Here is a 17,122-nt window from a genome sequence, read left to right as displayed (position 1 = left end):
ATCGAGGTGGACAAGTTTCTGAGGGGCACGGACAGGGTGGAGAGGGAGCAGCTGGTCCCCTTAGGTCACAATTTCAGGGCAAGGGGCAGGAGATTCCGAGGGGGTTTGAGAAATAGAATTTTCGCTCCGAGCTGGGAATCTGGAATGATCGGCCTGGGAACGTCGTGGAGGTTTGAAACCTCACAACCTTTACAAAGCCCTGGGATGAGCAGCTGGAACACCCGCACATTCAAAGATATGAAATAAGTGCTGGGCAGTGGGATTAGGGATAGTTATTGTCGGTGCTGACTCGATGGGCCGAACGGGCTTTCCTGCACTGGACGACTCGATGGCTCTGAGAGGGAAAGGCACAGAGCCTCTGGGCAGGGCCACAGGCGTAATGTTCTCTGTGTCCAGACACTGGGCAGTGCCACAGTACGTAACGTTCTCTGTGTCCCAGACACTGGGCAGTGCCACAGTGAGTAACGTTCTCTGTGTCCCAGACACTGGGCAGTGCCACAGTGCGTAACGTTCTCTGTACCCCAGACACTGGGCAGTGCCAGTGCGTAACGTTCTCTGTGACCCAGACACTGGGCGGTGCCAGTGCGTAACGTTCTCTGTGACCCAGACACTGGGCAGTGCCACAGTGCGTAACGTTCTCTGTGTCCAGACACTGGGCAGTGCCACAGTGCGTAACGTTCTCTGTGTCCAGACACTGGGCAGTGCCACAGTGTGTAACGTTCTCTGTGTCCCAGTGCCTGGGCAGTGCCACAGTGCGTAACGTTCTCTGTGTCCCAGACACTGGGCAGTGCCACAGTGCGTAACGTTCTCTGTGTCCCAGACACTGGGCAGTGCCACAGTGCGTAACGTTCTCTGTGTCCCAGACACTGGGCAGTGCCACAGTGCGTAACGTTCTCTGTGACCCAGACACTGGGCAGTGCCACAGTGTGTAACGTTCTCTGTGTCCAGACACTGGGCAGTGCCACAGTGCGTAACGTTCAATGTGTCCCAGACACTGGGCAGTGCCACAGTGCGTAACGTTCTCTGTGTCCCAGACACTGGGCAGTGTCACAGTGTGTAATGTTCTCTGTGTCCCAGACACTGGGCAGTGCCACAGTGCGTAACGTTCTCTGTGTCCCAGACACTGGGCAGTGCCACAGTGCGTAACGTTCTCTGTGTCCCAGACACTGGACAGTGCCACAGTGCGTAACGTTCTCTGTGTCCCAGACACTGGGCAGTGCCACAGTGCGTAACGTTCTCTGTGTCCCAGTGCCTGGGCAGTGCCACAGTGCGTAACGTTCTCTGTGTCCCAGACACTGGGCAGTGCCACAGTGCATAACGTTCTCTGTGTCCCAGACACTGGGCAGTGCCACAGTGCGTAACGTTCTCTGTGTCCAGACACTTGGCAGGGCCACAGTGCGTAACGTTCTCTGTGACCCAGACACTGGGCAGTGCCACAGTGCGTAACGTTCTCTGTGACCCAGACACTGGGCAGTGCCACAGTGCGTAACGTTCTCTGTGTCCAGACACTGGGCAGTGCCACAGTGCGTAACGTTCTCTGTGTCCCAGTGCCTGGGCAGTGCCACAGTGCGTAACGTTCTCTGTGTCCCAGACACTGGGCAGTGCCACAGTGCGTAACGTTCTCTGTGTCCCAGACACTGGGCAGTGCCACAGTGCGTAACGTTCTCTGTGTCCCAGACACTGGGCAGTGCCACAGTGCGTAACGTTCTCTGTGTCCAGACACTGGGCAGTGCCACAGTGCGTAACGTTCTCTGTGTCCCAGACACTGGGCAGTGCCACAGTGCGTAACGTTCTCTGTGCCCCAGACACAGGGCAGTGTCACAGTGCGTAACGTTCTCTGTGTCCAGACACTGGGCAGTGCCACAGTGCGTAACGTTCTCTGTGTCCCAGACACTGGGCAGTGCCACAGTGCGTAACGTTCTCTGTGTCCCAGACACTGGGCAGTGTCACAGTGCGTAACGATCTCTGTGACCCAGACACTGGGCAGTGCCACAGTGCGTAACGTTCTCTGTGTCCCAGTGCCTGGGCAGTGTCACAGTGCGTAACGTTCTCTGTGACCCAGACACTGGGCAGTGCCACAGTGCGTAACGTTCTCTGTGCCCCAGACCCAGGGCAGTGTCACAGTGCGTAACGTTCTCTGTGTCCAGACACTGGGCAGTGCCACAGTGCGTAACGTTCTCTGTGTCCCAGACACTGGGCAGTGCCACAGTGCGTAACGTTCTCTGTGTCCCAGACACTGGGCAGTGTCACAGTGCGTAACGTTCTCTGTGACCCAGACACTGGGCAGTGCCACAGTGCGTAACGTTCTCTGTGTCCCAGTGCCTGGGCAGTGCCACAGTGCGTAACGTTCTCTGTGTCCCAGACACTGGGCAGTGCCACAGTGTGTAACGTTCTCTGTGTCCAGACACTGGGCAGTGCCACAGTGCGTAACGTTCTCTGTGTCCCAGACACTGGGCAGTGCCACAGTGCGTAACGTTCTCTGTGTCCCAGACACTGGGCAGTGCCACAGTGCGTAACGTTCTCTGTGTCCCAGACACTGGGCAGTGCCACAGTGCGTAACGTTCTCTGTGACCCAGACACTGGGCAGTGCCACAGTGCGTAACGTTCTCTGTGTCCCAGACACTGGGCAGTGCCACAGTGCGTAACGTTCTCTGTATCCCAGACACTGGGCAGTGCCACAGTGCGTAACGTTCTCTGTGTCCAGACACTGGGCAGTGCCACAGTGCGCAACGTTCTCTGTGTCCCAGTGCCTGGGCAGGGCCACAGTGCGTAACGTTCTCTGTGTCCCAGACACTGGGCAGTGCCACAGTGCGTAACGTTCTCTGTGTCCCAGACACTGGGCAGTGTCACAGTGAGTAACGTTCTCTGTGTCCCAGACACTGGGCAGTGCCACAGTGCGTAACGTTCTCTGTGTCCCAGACACTGGGCAGTGCCACAGTGCGTAACGTTCTCTGTGTCCCAGACACTGGGCAGTGCCACAGTGCGTAACGTTCTCTGTGTCCCAGACACTGGGCAGTGCCACAGTGCGTAACGTTCTCTGTGTCCCAGACACTGGGCAGTGCCACAGTGCGTAACGTTCTCTGTGTCCCAGACACTGGGCAGTGCCACAGTGCGTAACGTTCTCTGTGACCCAGACACTGGGCAGTGCCACAGTGCGTAACGTTCTCTGTGTCCCAGACACTGGGCAGTGCCACAGTGCGTAACGTTCTCTGTGTCCCAGACACTGGGCAGTGCCACAGTGCGTAACGTTCTCTGTGACCCAGACACTGGGCAGTGCCACAGTGCGTAACGTTCTCTGTGTCCCAGACACTGGGCAGTGTCACAGTGCGTAACGTTCTCTCTGTCCCAGACACTGGGCAGTGCCACAGTGCGTAACGTTCTCTGTGTCCCAGACACTGGGCAGTGCCACAGTGCGTAACGTTCTCTGTGTCCCAGTGTCTGGGCAGTGCCACAGTGCGTAACGTTCTCTGTGACCCAGACACTGGGCAGTGCCACAGTGTGTAACGTTCTCTGTGTCCCAGACACTGGGCAGTGCCACAGTGCGTAACGTTCTCTGTGTCCCAGACACTGGGCAGTGCCACAGTGCGTAACGTTCTCTGTGACCCAGACACTGGGCAGTGCCACAGTGCGTAACGTTCTCTGTGTCCAGACACTGGGCAGTGCCACAGAGCGTAACGTTCTCTGTGTCCAGACACTGGGCAGTGCCACAGTGCGTAACGTTCTCTGTGTCCCAGACACTGGGCAGGGCCACAGTGCGTAACGTTCTCTGTGTCCCAGACACTGGGCAGGGCCACAGTGCGTAACGTTCTCTGTGTCCAGACACTGGGCAGTGCCACAGTGTGTAACGTTCTCTGTGACCCAGTGCCTGGGCAGTGCCACAGTGCGTAACGTTCTCTGTGTCCCAGACACTGGGCAGTGCCACAGTGCGTAACGTTCTCTGTGTCCCAGACACTGGGCAGTGCCACAGTGCGTAACGTTCTCTGTGTCCAGACACTGGGCAGTGCCACAGTGCGTAATGTTCTCTGTGACCCAGACACTGGGCAGTGCCACAGTGCGTAACGTTCTCTGTGTCCCAGACACTGGGCAGGGTCACAGTGCGTAACGTTCTCTGTGTCCCAGTGCCTGGGCAGTGCCACAGTGAGTAACGTTCTCTGTGTCCAGACACTGGGTAGTGCCACAGTGCGTAACGTTCTCTGTGTCCCAGACACTGGGCAGTGTCACAGTGCGTAACGTTCTCTGTGTCCCAGACACTGGGCAGTGCCACAGTGTGTAACGTTCTCTGTGTCCCAGACACTGGGCAGTGCCACAGTGAGTAACGTTCTCTGTGTCCAGACACTGGGCAGTGCCACAGTGCGTACCATTCTCTGTGACCCAGAGACTGTGCATTTTCAGCCAGGATTTGTGAGCTCAGCTGTCGCTGATCTGGAGCAGTGCAGAGTTCTAGAGGGAGGCTGGCAAGTGGAAGAGAGAGAGGGACGAATCATCCGGCCCAGTTTAAAAAAAATTGAGTGTACCCAATTCATTTTTTCCAATTAAGGAGCAATTTAGCGCGGCCAATCCACCTACCCTGCACATCTTTGGGTTGTGGGGGTGAAACCCACGCAAACACGGGGAGAATGTGCAACCTCCACACGGACAGTCACCCAGAGCCAGGATTCGAACCTGGGACCTCGGCGCTGTGAGGCAGCAGTGCTAACCACTGTCCCACTGTGCTGCCCCTCTCACGCGGCCCAGTTTGATAACACTAGCTGCCGAGTTTGTGAAGGTCTCGAGCCCTTTAGTGAGTGAGTGGGTGGCTTGATTTTAAAAAATATATATTTTTGTTGCCATTTTCGATTTTATACAAGTTGCATTTGGTGCACAATATTGTTCAGTACATCGAATTCTTTGGACCAATTTACATTTTAGTTCCATCTGCCTCGACGCGTTCTCCCCTCGCCCCCCCCCCCCCCCCCCCCCCCCGGCCCCCGCTTGGTATCCTCCCTGTTCGCTTGGGGAAGTTCCCCCCCCCCTCCCCTTTACTTCTTTTTTCTCCCTTCCCCCACTCCGGTTCTCCCCCCTCCCCTAGGTTCTGTGCCTGTCATTCCTCCTCTCATCTTTTTATTTTGTTCCTTTCTAGTTATTGTTGGCCTCGAACAGGTTCTGGAACAGGCCGATGAACAGCGCCCATGCAGTGAGGACGCCTTCCTCCCATCCTCAGATAACATTTTTGAAATTAATTTACAGGATGTGGGCGTCGCTGGCGAGGCCCAGCATTTATTGCCCATCCCTAGTTGCCCTTCAGAAGGTGGGGGTGAGCTGCCTTCTTGAACCTCTGCTGTCCTTGAGGTGTAGGTACACCCACTGTGCTGTTAGGGAGGGAGTTCCAGGATGTTGCCCCAATGACGATAGTGACATTTAAGGGGCATCTTGACAAATACATGAATAGGATGGGAATAGAGGGATACGGACCCAGGAAGTGTAGAAGATTGTAGTTTAGTCGGGCAGCATGGTCGGCACGGGCTTGGAGGGCCGAAGGGCCTGTTCCTGTGCTGTACATTTCTTGGTTCTTTGTTTGTTCTTGACAGTGAAGGAACGGCGATATATTTCCAAGTCAGGGTGGTGAGTGACTTGGAGGGGAGCCTCCAGGTGGTGGGGTTCCCAGGTATCTGCTGCTCTTGTCCTTCTAGATGGTAGGGGTTGTGGATTTGGAAGGTGCTGCCTAAGGAACCTTGGTGACTTACTGCAGTGCATCTTGTAGATGGTACACACGGCTGTCACTGTGCGTCGGTGGGGGAGGGTTTGAATGTTTGTGGAAGGGGAGCAATCAAGCGGCTGCTTTGTCCTGGATGGTGTTGAGTTTCTTGAGTGTTGTTGGAGCTGCTCATCCAGGCAAGTGGAGAGTATTCCATCACACTCCTGACTTGTGCCGTGTAGATGGTGGGCAGGCTTTGGGGGGTCAGGTTACTCGCCATAGGATTTCTAGCCTTTGTCAAGAATGATTTTCCTTTTGTAAATCCACGCTGACTTTGTCTGATTACACCCCTGCTTTCCAAATGCTGTGCTATGAAATCCTTGATAATGGACTCCAGCAACTTCCCCACTACCGACATTAGGCTCACAGGTCTATAATTCCCTGTTTTCTCTCTATCTCCCTTTTTAAGTAGTGGGGTTACATTCATTACCCTCCAATCTGTATGTACCATTCCAGAGTCTAAAGAATTTTGGAAAATGACCACCAATGGATCTACTATTTCTAGGGCCTATTCCTTAAACACTCTGGGATGAAGATTAAGGACTCTGGGATGTAGATTAAGTACTCTGGGATGAAGATTAAGGACACTGGGATGAAGATTGAGGACTCTGGGATGAAGATTAAGTACACTGGGATGAAGATTAAGGACTCTGGGATGAAGATTAAGGACTCTGGGATGAAGATTAAGGACACTGGGATGAAGATTGAGGACTCTGGGATGAAGATTAAGTACACTGGGATGAAGATTAAGGACTCTGGGATGAAGATTAAGGACTCTGGGATGAAGATTAAGTACTCTGGGATGAAGATTAAGGACACTGGGATGAAGATTGAGGACATTGGGATGAAGATTGAGGACATTGGGATGAAGATTGAGGACTCCGGGATGAAGATTAAGGACTGTGGGATGAAGATTAAGGACACTGGGATGAAGATTGAGGACTCTGGGATGAAGATTAAGGACTCTGGGATGAAGATTAAGGACTCTGGGATGAAGATTAAGGGCTCTGGGATGAAGATTGAGGACTCTGGGATGAAGATTAAGGGCACTGGGATGAAGATTGAGGACTCCGGGATGAAGATTAAGTACACTGGGATAAAGATTAAGGACTCTGGGATGAAGATTAAGGACACTGGGATGAAGGTTATGTACTCTGGGATGAAGATTAAGGACACTGGGATGAAGATTGAGGACTCTGGGATGAAGATTAAGTACATTGGGATGAAGATTAAGGACTCTGGGATGAATATTAAGGACTCTGGGATGAAGATTGAGGACTCTGGGATGAAGATTAAGGACACTGGATGAAGATTAAGGGCTCTGGGATGAAGATTAAGGACTCTGGGATGAAGATTGAGGACTCTGGGATGAAGATTGAGGACTCTGGGATGAAGATTGAGGACTCTGGGATGAAGATTAAGGACTCTGGGATGAAGATTAAGGGCTCTGGGATGAAGATTAAGGACACTGGGATGAAGATTATGCACTCTGGGATGAAGATTGAGGACTCTGGGATGAAGATTGAGGACTCTAGGATGAAGATTAAGGACTCTGGGATGAAGATTAAGGGCACTGGGATGAAGATTGAGGACTCTGGGATGAAGATTAAGGACACTGGGATGAAGATTGAGGACTCTGGGATGAAGATTAAGGACTGTGGGATGAAGATTAAGGACTCTGGGATGAAGATTAAGGACTCTGGGATGAAGATTGAGGACTCTGGGATGAAGATTAAGTACTCTGGGATGAAGATTAAGGGCACTGGGATGAAGATTGAGGACTCTGGGATGACGATTAAGGACTCTGGGATGAAGATTAAGGACTCTGGGATGAAGATTAAGTACTCTGGGATGAAGATTAAGGGCACTGGAATGAATATTAAGGACTCTGGGATGAATATTAAGGACTCTGGGATGAAGGTTGAGGACTGTGGGATGAAGATTAAGGACTGTGGGATGAAGATTGAGGACTGTGGGATGAAGATTGAGGACTGTGGGATGAAGATTAATGACTGTGGGATGAAGATTAAGGACTCTGGAATGAAGATTAAGGACACTGGATGAAGATTAAGGGCTCTGGGATGAAGATTAAGGACACTGGGATGAAGATTATGTACTCTGGGATGAAGATTGAGGACTCTGGGATGAAGATTAAGGACACTGGGATGAAGATTAAGGACTCTGGGATGAAGATTGAGGACTCTGGGATGAAGATTAAGGACTGTGGGATGAAGATTGAGGACTCTGGGATGAAGATTAAGGACTCTGGGATGAAGATTGAGGACTCCTGGATGAAGATTGAGGACTCCTGGATGAAGATTGAGGACACTGGATGAAGATTAAGGGCTCTGGGATGAAGATTAAGGACTCTGGGATGAAGATTGAGGACTCTGGGATGAAGATTAAGGACTCTGGGATGAAGATTAAGTACTCTGGGATGAAGATTAAGGGCACTGGGATGAAGATTAAGGACTCTGGGATGAAGATTAAGGACTCTGGGATGAAGATTGAGGACTCTGGGATGAAGATTAAGGACTCTGGGATGAAGATTAAGGATTCTGGGATGAAGATTAAGGGCTCTGGGGTGAAGATTAAGGACTCTGGGATGAAGATTGAGGACTCTGGGATGAAGATTGAGGACTCTGGGATGAAGATTGAGGACTCTGGGGTGAAGATTAAGTACTCTGGGATGAAGATTAAGGACTCTGGGATGAAGATTAAGGATTCTGGGATGAAGATTAAGGACTCTGGGATGAAGATTAAGGGCCCTGGAATGAAGATTAAGGACTGTGGGATGAAGATTAAGGACACTGGGATGAAGATTAAGGGCTCTGGGATGAAGATTAAGGACTCTGGGATGAAGATTAAGGACTGTGGGATGAAGATTAAGGACTCTGGGATGAAGATTAAGGGCTCTGGGATGAAGATTGAGGACTCTGGGATGAAGATTAAGGACTCTGGGATGAAGATTAAGGACTCTGGGATGAAGATTAAGGGCCCTGGAATGAAGATTAAGGACTGTGGGATGAAGATTAAGGACACTGGGATGAAGATTAAGGACTCTGGGATGAAGATTAAGGACTCTGGGATGAAGATTAAGGGCTCTGGGATGAAGATTAAGGACACTGGGATGAAGATTAAGGACACTGGGATGAAGATTGAGGACTCTGGGATGAAGATTAAGGACTCTGGGATGAAGATTAAGGACACTGGGATGAAGATTGAGGACTCTGGGATGAAGATTAAGGACTCTGGGATGAAGATTAAGGACTGTGGGATGAAGATTAAGGACACTGGGATGAAGATTGAGGACTCTGGGATGAAGATTGAGGACTCTGGGATGAAGATTGAGGACTCTGGGATGAAGATTAAGGGCTCTGGGATGAAGACCTAAAGTATTGTTTTTGTTCCTTTACTAATAATCGACAGGTCAGGAATTTAAATATCGTCATGGTATTTAGATTTTGAACTCAGTGAAACAGAAAATTAAAATAAATCTCCTGGGCGGGATTGTCCGTGGCTGATGCAGGAATCGGGAAAGGTGATTGGGCGGAGAATTGGTTTTGACGGCGTAATCATGGCGCCAGGTTGACGGTAAACCGCAATTGTCCGTCACCTCGACAGCAGCGTCAGTGCGTTCCGGAATGCACATACAGTAAATGCCGTTGGTGTATCATTAGCGGGCCTGACCCGGTATTCTCCGGGGCCTCCGCCATTCTCCGCTTCCATTGGGGGGAATGCGCGAGCGAGGTCCACTTGTGCTTTTACAAATCTTGAAACGGCACACTGGCTGCTGAGGGAGCGAGGGGGTAGGACATGGAGAGAAGCGACTGAGGGCTGCTGGGCCGGACACTGAGCGGGTTGGCCGTGCTGGCTGGGGGGCCCTGCCAGGGCTTGGGGGAGTGATGGGGGGGGACAGGCCATGGTCTGGGGTGACCCCGCATGCGACTGTCTCCGTGACGCAGATTCTGTGATTCTAGAATTAGTCCTTGGAATTCTCTATCCCAGAGAGCAGTGGAGGTTGTGTCACTGAATATATTCAAGGACGCGTTAGACAGATCTCTGATTGACAAGGGAGTTAAGGGTTATGGGGGCAGGTAGACAGGAGTTAAGTCTACAATCACATCTGCCATGATACTATTAAATAGCAGAGCAGGCTCGATGGGCTGAATGGCTGCTGCTATTTCTTATGAACTTCCTCCTATTTAAAGGAGCGAATCTCTCCCACGCCCATTCCTGAACAGCGATCCCCCAGCCCTGATCCCCAATTCCCAAGCTCCGAACTCCAAAACAGCTACTGGGCCTATGATTGGTGAGACTTGTGACACTGCTGCCCAGAGATCTCAGCCATGCTGGCACCATAATAATAATAATCTTTATCGTCACAAGTAGGCTTACATTAACACTGCAATGAAGTTACTGTGAAAAGCCCCTCGTCACCACATTCCGGCGCCTGTTCGGGTACACAGAGGGAGAATTCAGAATGTCCAATTCACCCAACAGCACGTCTTTCGGGACTTGTCGGAGGAAACCGGAGCACCCGGAGGAAACCCACGCAGACACGGGGAGGATGTGCAGACTCCGCACAGACAGTGACCCAAGCCGGGAATCGAACCTGGGGCCCTGGAGCTGTGAAGTCACAGTGCTAACCACTGTGCTACCGTGCTGCCCACGAGGCTTGAGACCTGGTATCCTGGGGAACGTGGGACTCAGATTCCGGGTGTGGGGAAAGTTGTCGGGAACTGCTGAGCTTAACATTTGAACCATGGCTTTACAGGGTGGAGTTTTCAAACATTGAATCATATTGCAGTTATTCTCCGACTCCAGAATAATCCCTCGATATAATGATTGTTTCTTTAATCTAAAACAAAACCATCATATTGTGTTGTTATCCCAGTTCCTCACAGTCTTTCACTGCTCCAGGACAATTCATTAGCTGTTTATTCAGGAGTTTTAACCATAATCCAGCTCTGAACAATAATGATGTTTTTGTTTTTTTGAATGACAGTCAGTGATATTGGTGTGGAATCGACGTCACACACTCCGAGACAATGGAGAACTCAGGACAGGTGCAGAAAAGAGCAGAACTTGCCTCCTCGGTGACTACGGGTGACCAATCCAAGGCTGACAGTCTGAGCAAGCAGAATGGCCACGTGCCCCAGGGGGGTGAAAGTGGCATTGCTGGTCTCCTGATTTATTCAAGCAATGAAAAGATGAGTATCTATCAAGCCATGAAGAAGCAGCTCCTGAGCCCAGGGACAGCCCTGTTGCTGTTGGAGGCTCAGGCAGCTACTGGTTCCATCATTGACCCTGTCACAGAACAAAAGCTTTCCGTCACTGAGGCATTCCAGGGGGGAATCATTGGGATGAATGTGTATGATAAGCTGCTAGCTGCAGAAAAGGCAGTGTCGGGTTTTAAAGACCCTTACACAGGGGACATGATCTCCCTCTTCCAAGCAATGAAGAAAGATCTGGTGGTCCCTTCTCGGGCCATCCGTCTCCTGGAAGCCCAGGTGGCCACTGGTGGTATTATTGACCCACTCACTGGTCACCGTGTCACTGTGGATGCAGCCTATCAGAAAGGCATATTTGACAAAGAGTTGAACGAGAAGCTGGCTGATCCTCATGATGACACCAGAGGATTCTTCGACCCCAATACCCAAGAGAACCTCAGCTACCTGGAAATGAAGCAGAGGTGTGTGACTGACCCGGGCACTGGCTTCTCTTTGCTGATTGTGACGGATAAGGTACTGGAAGGAGTTCAAATCCAAGTGGATGAAAAATCCAAGGAGACCCTGAGAAAGACTTTGGTCTCAGTTAATAAGGGCAGATTCAGCAGCCGCAAAGTGACATTATGGGAAATTCTCAATTCCGAATACTTCACCAAAGAACAGACGGAGGAATTTATTCAAAATTTCAAATCAGGAAAAGTCACAGTTGAATCAATTGTCACCAGTGTCACCACAACCATTGAACACACAGAGAAGAAGAAGGCAGTGACGTTCCGTGGGCTGAGGCGTAGAGTATCTTCACAACAATTGTTGGATTGTAAGATCATTGACCAGACAGTATATAATAAACTACAGCAAGGACTAATGAGCAGCCAGGAGGTGTCAGAGCTCAAATCTGTCGAGAGATATCTAACAGGTACATGCAGCATCGCTGGAGTGTTTGTGGAGGCAACCAATGAGAAGATGAGTATCTCCCAGGCGACGATGAAGAAACTGCTGATGCCAGGAACAGCCTTGATCCTGTTGGAAGCTCAGGCAGCTACTGGATTCCTCATTGACCCAGTCAAGAATGCAAAGTTCACTGTTGATGAGGCAGTTAAGGCAAATCTCGTGAGTCCAGATCTCCGACAGAAGCTTCTGTCTGCTGAAAGAGCAGTGACTGGTTACAAAGACCCTTATACAGGTGATGTCATCTCCTTGTTCCAGGCCCTGAAGAAGGATCTGATTGTTAAAGACCATGGGATCCGTCTCCTCGAGGCCCAGATTGCCACAGGAGGCATCATCGACCCTGTGCACAGTCACCGACTGCCTGTCGAGGTGGCTTTTCAGAAAAAGCTGTTTGACGAGGAGATGAACGCTATTCTTGCCGACTCCAGTGATGATACCAAAGGTTTCTTTGACCCTAACACGAAAGAGAATTTGACGTACCTGCAACTGGTGGACAGGTGTAAAATTGAGCAGGAAAGTGGGCTTTGTCTGTTGTGTCTGAGGGATCTGCAGTATATTGATAATCGAACATCAATTGCATTCCAAAAGGCTCAATTCTCCATTGCAATGGGAAAATTCCAAGGAAGAAGTTTGTCAATCTGGGAATTTCTCAACTCTGATTACATCACAGATACAAAAAGAAGAGAGATAGTGCGAGAATTCAGCTCAAAAAAACTGACAATTGAACAGATCATTACCACCTTCATCACCATGACTGAGGAAACGGAACGCACAACTCACACAGACATTACTGTCGATGGCTTTCGAAAGAAAGTTTCTCTTGTGGAGTTGCTGAGATCTCAAGTGATTGACAGCAATGTGCTTGTAGACGTACAGACAGGGAAGAAATCAGTTTCGGATCTTCTTCAGATGCCCTCAATGAGGAGATACCTGCAGGGTGAAAGCAGCATCGCTGGAATCATTCTGGAACATTCCAAGGAGAAGATGAGTATCTCCCAGGCAAAGAAGAAGAAACTGCTGATGCCAGGAACAGCCTTGATCCTGTTGGAAGCTCAGGCAGCTACTGGATTCCTCATTGACCCAGTCAAGAATGCAAAGTTCACTGTTGATGAGGCAGTTAAGGAAAATCTCGTGAGTCCAGATCTCCGACAGAAGCTTCTGTCTGCTGAAAGAGCAGTGACTGGTTACAAAGACCCTTATACAGGTGATGTCATCTCCTTGTTCCAGGCCCTGAAGAAGGATCTGATTGTTAAAGACCATGGGATCCGTCTCCTCGAGGCCCAGATTGCCACAGGAGGCATCATTGACCCTGTGCACAGTCACCGACTGCCTGTCGAAGTGGCTTACAAACGAGGCATGTTTGATGAGGAGATGAATAAGATTCTCTCAGATGCTGGTGATGATACCAAAGGTTTCTTTGACCCCAACACCCGAGAGAACCTGACCTATCTGCAGCTGATGGATAGATGTGTTAAAGACCCAGTGACTGGTCTCTGTTTGTTGACAATGACAAACAAGGGCGTGAAGCAGAAACAGAGATCCAGCATTGAAGAAACTGAGAGATCTTTCACGAAGGAAGTAATATTTGTCACATGTGGCCTATTCAAGGGCAAGTCTGTCTCAGTCTGGGAACTTATTCACTCAAACTATTTTACTGAAGGGAAGAGGGAGGATCTGATTGAAAGGTACAGCAGGAAGGAGATCAATATGCAGACCATCATCAAAATGATCACCACAATTATTGAGGAAACTGTAACAGAGCGAGTCAGTGAAACTTCTTCTACGATTGTCACCTCTAAACCCTGCACGACTCTTACTGTTCAGCAGGTTGAAGCAGATTTTAGTGATGAAATATTGTGCTTCTCTGTCTGGTCTTTCATCCATTCCAAACTCTTCACTGAAGAGAGTAGGAAGGAACTGATGGAGCAATACCGAAAGAAGGAGATTGATCTGGAGACAATTGGCAATATCATCCGCACAATGATTGTGGCAACACGAACACAGATAGAAACTTCAATCACTTTCACAGGTTTCAGATCTGAAATCTCTGGAGAAGAACTGCTGGCATCTAATATCATCGACGCACAAACACTGCAAAACCTGCAAGAAGGTAGGATGACTGTGCAACAGGTCAGTGACTCGGAATCAGTCAAGAAATATCTCCAAGGATCAGGCAGCATCGCTGGAATCATTCTGGAACATTCCAAGGAGAAGATGAGTATCTCCCAGGCAAAGAAGAAGAAACTGCTGATGCCAGGAACAGCCTTGATCCTGTTGGAAGCTCAGGCAGCTACTGGATTCCTCATTGACCCAGTCAAGAATGCAAAGTTCACTGTTGATGAGGCAGTTAAGGAAAATCTCGTGAGTCCAGATCTCCATCAGAAGCTTCTGTCTGCTGAAAGAGCAGTGACTGGTTACAAAGACCCTTATACAGGTGATGTCATCTCCTTGTTCCAGGCCCTGAAGAAGGATCTGATTGTTAAAGACCATGGGATCCGTCTCCTCGAGGCCCAGATTGCCACAGGAGGCATCATTGACCCTGTGCACAGTCACCGACTACCTGTCGAGGTGGCTTACAAACGAGGCATGTTTGATGTGGAGATGAATAAGATTCTCTCAGATGCTGGTGATGATACCAAAGGTTTCTTTGACCCCAACACCCGAGAGAACCTGACCTATCTGCAGCTGATGGATAGATGTGTTAAAGACCCAGAGACTGGTCTCAGTCTCCTGTTGCTTAAGAAATAAATGAATTAAATAAAGATTATGTTTCAACAAACGGTTATTCCTCCATTGATTGCGCCTGAGTTTTCAGTCGGAACACATCCACCATTCCTTTACTCATAAAGAACGTCAGGGACTGCAACGGTTCAAGACGGCAGCTCACCCCCACCTTCTCAAGGGTAACTAGGGATGGGTAATAACTACTGGCCTAACCAGCGACCCCCACATCCCATAAATTAATTTTTAGAAATAGTTTTGAAATCTCAGATTCTGCCTGTGGGAGAGCATCACAGCAGAGAGATCCTCATCTGTTAGAATTAATGTCACTTCCATTGCTCAATAATAATAATCTTTATCAGTGTCACAGGCAGGCTTCCATTAACACTGCAATGGAGTTACTGTGAAAATCCCCTAGTCGCCACACTCCGGCGCCTGTTCGGGTACACAGAGGCAGAATTCAGAATGTCCAAATGACCTAACAGCGCATCTTTGGACTGTGGGAGGAAACCGGAACACCCGGAGGAAACCCACGCAGACATGGGGAGAACGTGCAGACTCCGCACAGACAGTGACCCAGAGCCGGGATCGAACCTGGGACCGCGACTTCCCTTTTAAATCATTGTGAGAATTTTCATTTTCGAGTAGTTTATTGCGAGTGTTCATAATTTGATTTATCTGGAAAAGGGAAAAGGAAAAGGGAAGGTTATACCAGACACCAAGGGATTAATGAAGACGAGGTGGTCACGCTTCACTGGAGGAGTAATCCTGAGGACGAGAGTAATGCCGTCACGACAGGGGTTCAAACACCACAACAGGTGGTGGAATTTAAATAAATCAGCAATAATGACCATGAAACTATCAAAACTCATCTGGGTCACTGGAAATCTGCCGCCCTTACCCAGCCTGGCCTACACGTGACTCCTGACCCACAGAAATGTGGGTGACTCTGAAATGACCGAGTGAGTCCACATTGCATAAAAACATAAATAGAAAGAAAGCTGAGAGAGGATTGAAATAAATATTAAACAATCATGGAGAGGATTGAAATAATTATGAAGGGGGAGTGAGAAAGCGGATTGAATAAATGTTGTCAAATGAAATTTTAAAAATCCCAAAGATGTTTTATTAATCCATAAAGATCAAGAGGAACATCAAGGAGATTGATAAAGACCAAAAGATAATTCGTGTTTGGAGGCAGAAGATTCTTTACGACTATATGAGGGATTCCCCGTTGGCCAGAATCGGGAAACGACAATGCGTACCAGAACTAACGGAAACGCTGTTTGCATATCATTAGCGAGCCTGACTCGGGATTCTCCGGGGCCTCCGCGTTCTCCGTCTCCGATGGACCGAGCTCCCGACGGCGCAGTCCACTTGAACGTTTACAAATCGTGAAAGCGGCGTGGTGGCTGCTGAGAGAGGGGGGAGGATAAGGAAAGGCCGACTGTGGGCTCCCGGGCTGGACACTGGCCAGGGATGCGGGGATGGGGAGTGGGGGTGGGGGGAGAATACGTGGGGCAAAGCCCGAAGTGCCAACCAGGGCCACCCTGTAGCCCGGTGGACCTGGTTAGGCACGGGGGGTAGTCACCATGCCAACATGTCGACCTTTCACCCCCTGCAGACAATGGATATTGGAATTCAACCTGCAATGGTGGCACAGTGGTTAGCACTGCTGCTTCACTGGCACAGTGGTTAGCACTGCTGCTTCACTGCTCCAGGGTCCGGGGTTCAATGACGGCCTTGGGTCACTGTCTGTGTGGAATCTACACGGTCTCCCCGTGTTTCCTCCCACAGTCCAAAGATGGATTAGAACATAGAACATAGAACATTACAGCGCAGTACAGGCCCTTCAGCCCTCGATGTTGCGCCGACCTGTGAAACCACTCTAAAGCCCATCTACACTATTCCCTTATCGTCCATATGTCTATCCAATGACCATTTAAATGTCCTTAGTGTTGGCGAGTCCACTACTGTTGCAGGCAGGGCATTCCACGCCCTTACTACTCTCTGAGTAAAGAACATACCTCTGACATCTGTCTTATATCTATCTCCCCTCAATTTAAAGCTATGCCCCCTCGTGCTAGACATCACCATCCGAGAAAAAAGGCTCTCACTGTCCACCCTATCCAATCCTCTGATCATCTTGTATGCCTCAATTAAGTCACCTCTTAACCTTCTTCTCTCTAACAAAAACAGCCTCAAGTCCCTCAGCCTTTCCTCATAAGATCTTCCCTCCATACCAGGCAACATTCTGGTAAATCTCCTCTGCACCCTTTCCAATGCTTCCACATCCTTCCTATAATGCGGCGACCAGAATTGCACGCAATACTCCAAAGGCGGCCGCACCAGAGTTTTGTACAGCTGCAACATGACCTCATGGCTCCGAAACTCAATCCCTCCACCAATAAAAGCTAACGCACCGTACGCCTTCTGAACAACCCTCTCAACCTGGGTGGCAACTTTCAGGGATCTATGTACATGGACA

At 49.8% G+C, this 17,122-nt stretch overlaps 1 protein-coding gene across 1 annotated transcript in view; it reads left to right on the top strand.

Annotated features, from left to right (window-relative positions):
• The window catches only part of LOC140424656 (epiplakin-like), a 41,462-nt gene extending 26,770 nt beyond the window's left edge, over positions 1–14,692 (top strand). The window contains exon 2 of the mRNA XM_072507901.1: positions 10,743–14,692. Within this exon, the coding sequence (XP_072364002.1) occupies positions 10,786–14,661 (3,876 nt within the window). The 5' untranslated portion in view covers positions 10,743–10,785 and the 3' untranslated portion in view covers positions 14,662–14,692. The remainder of the gene's footprint in view (positions 1–10,742) is intronic.
• The last annotated feature ends 2,430 nt before the right edge of the window (positions 14,693–17,122 follow it).

The sequence above is a fragment of the Scyliorhinus torazame genome, chromosome 6 (assembly GCF_047496885.1).
Source record: "Scyliorhinus torazame isolate Kashiwa2021f chromosome 6, sScyTor2.1, whole genome shotgun sequence".
In the NCBI taxonomy this organism is placed as follows: Eukaryota; Metazoa; Chordata; class Chondrichthyes; order Carcharhiniformes; family Scyliorhinidae; genus Scyliorhinus; species Scyliorhinus torazame.
Note: the sequence above shows the minus strand (reverse complement) of the source record. Positions and strands in the feature narration are given on the sequence as shown.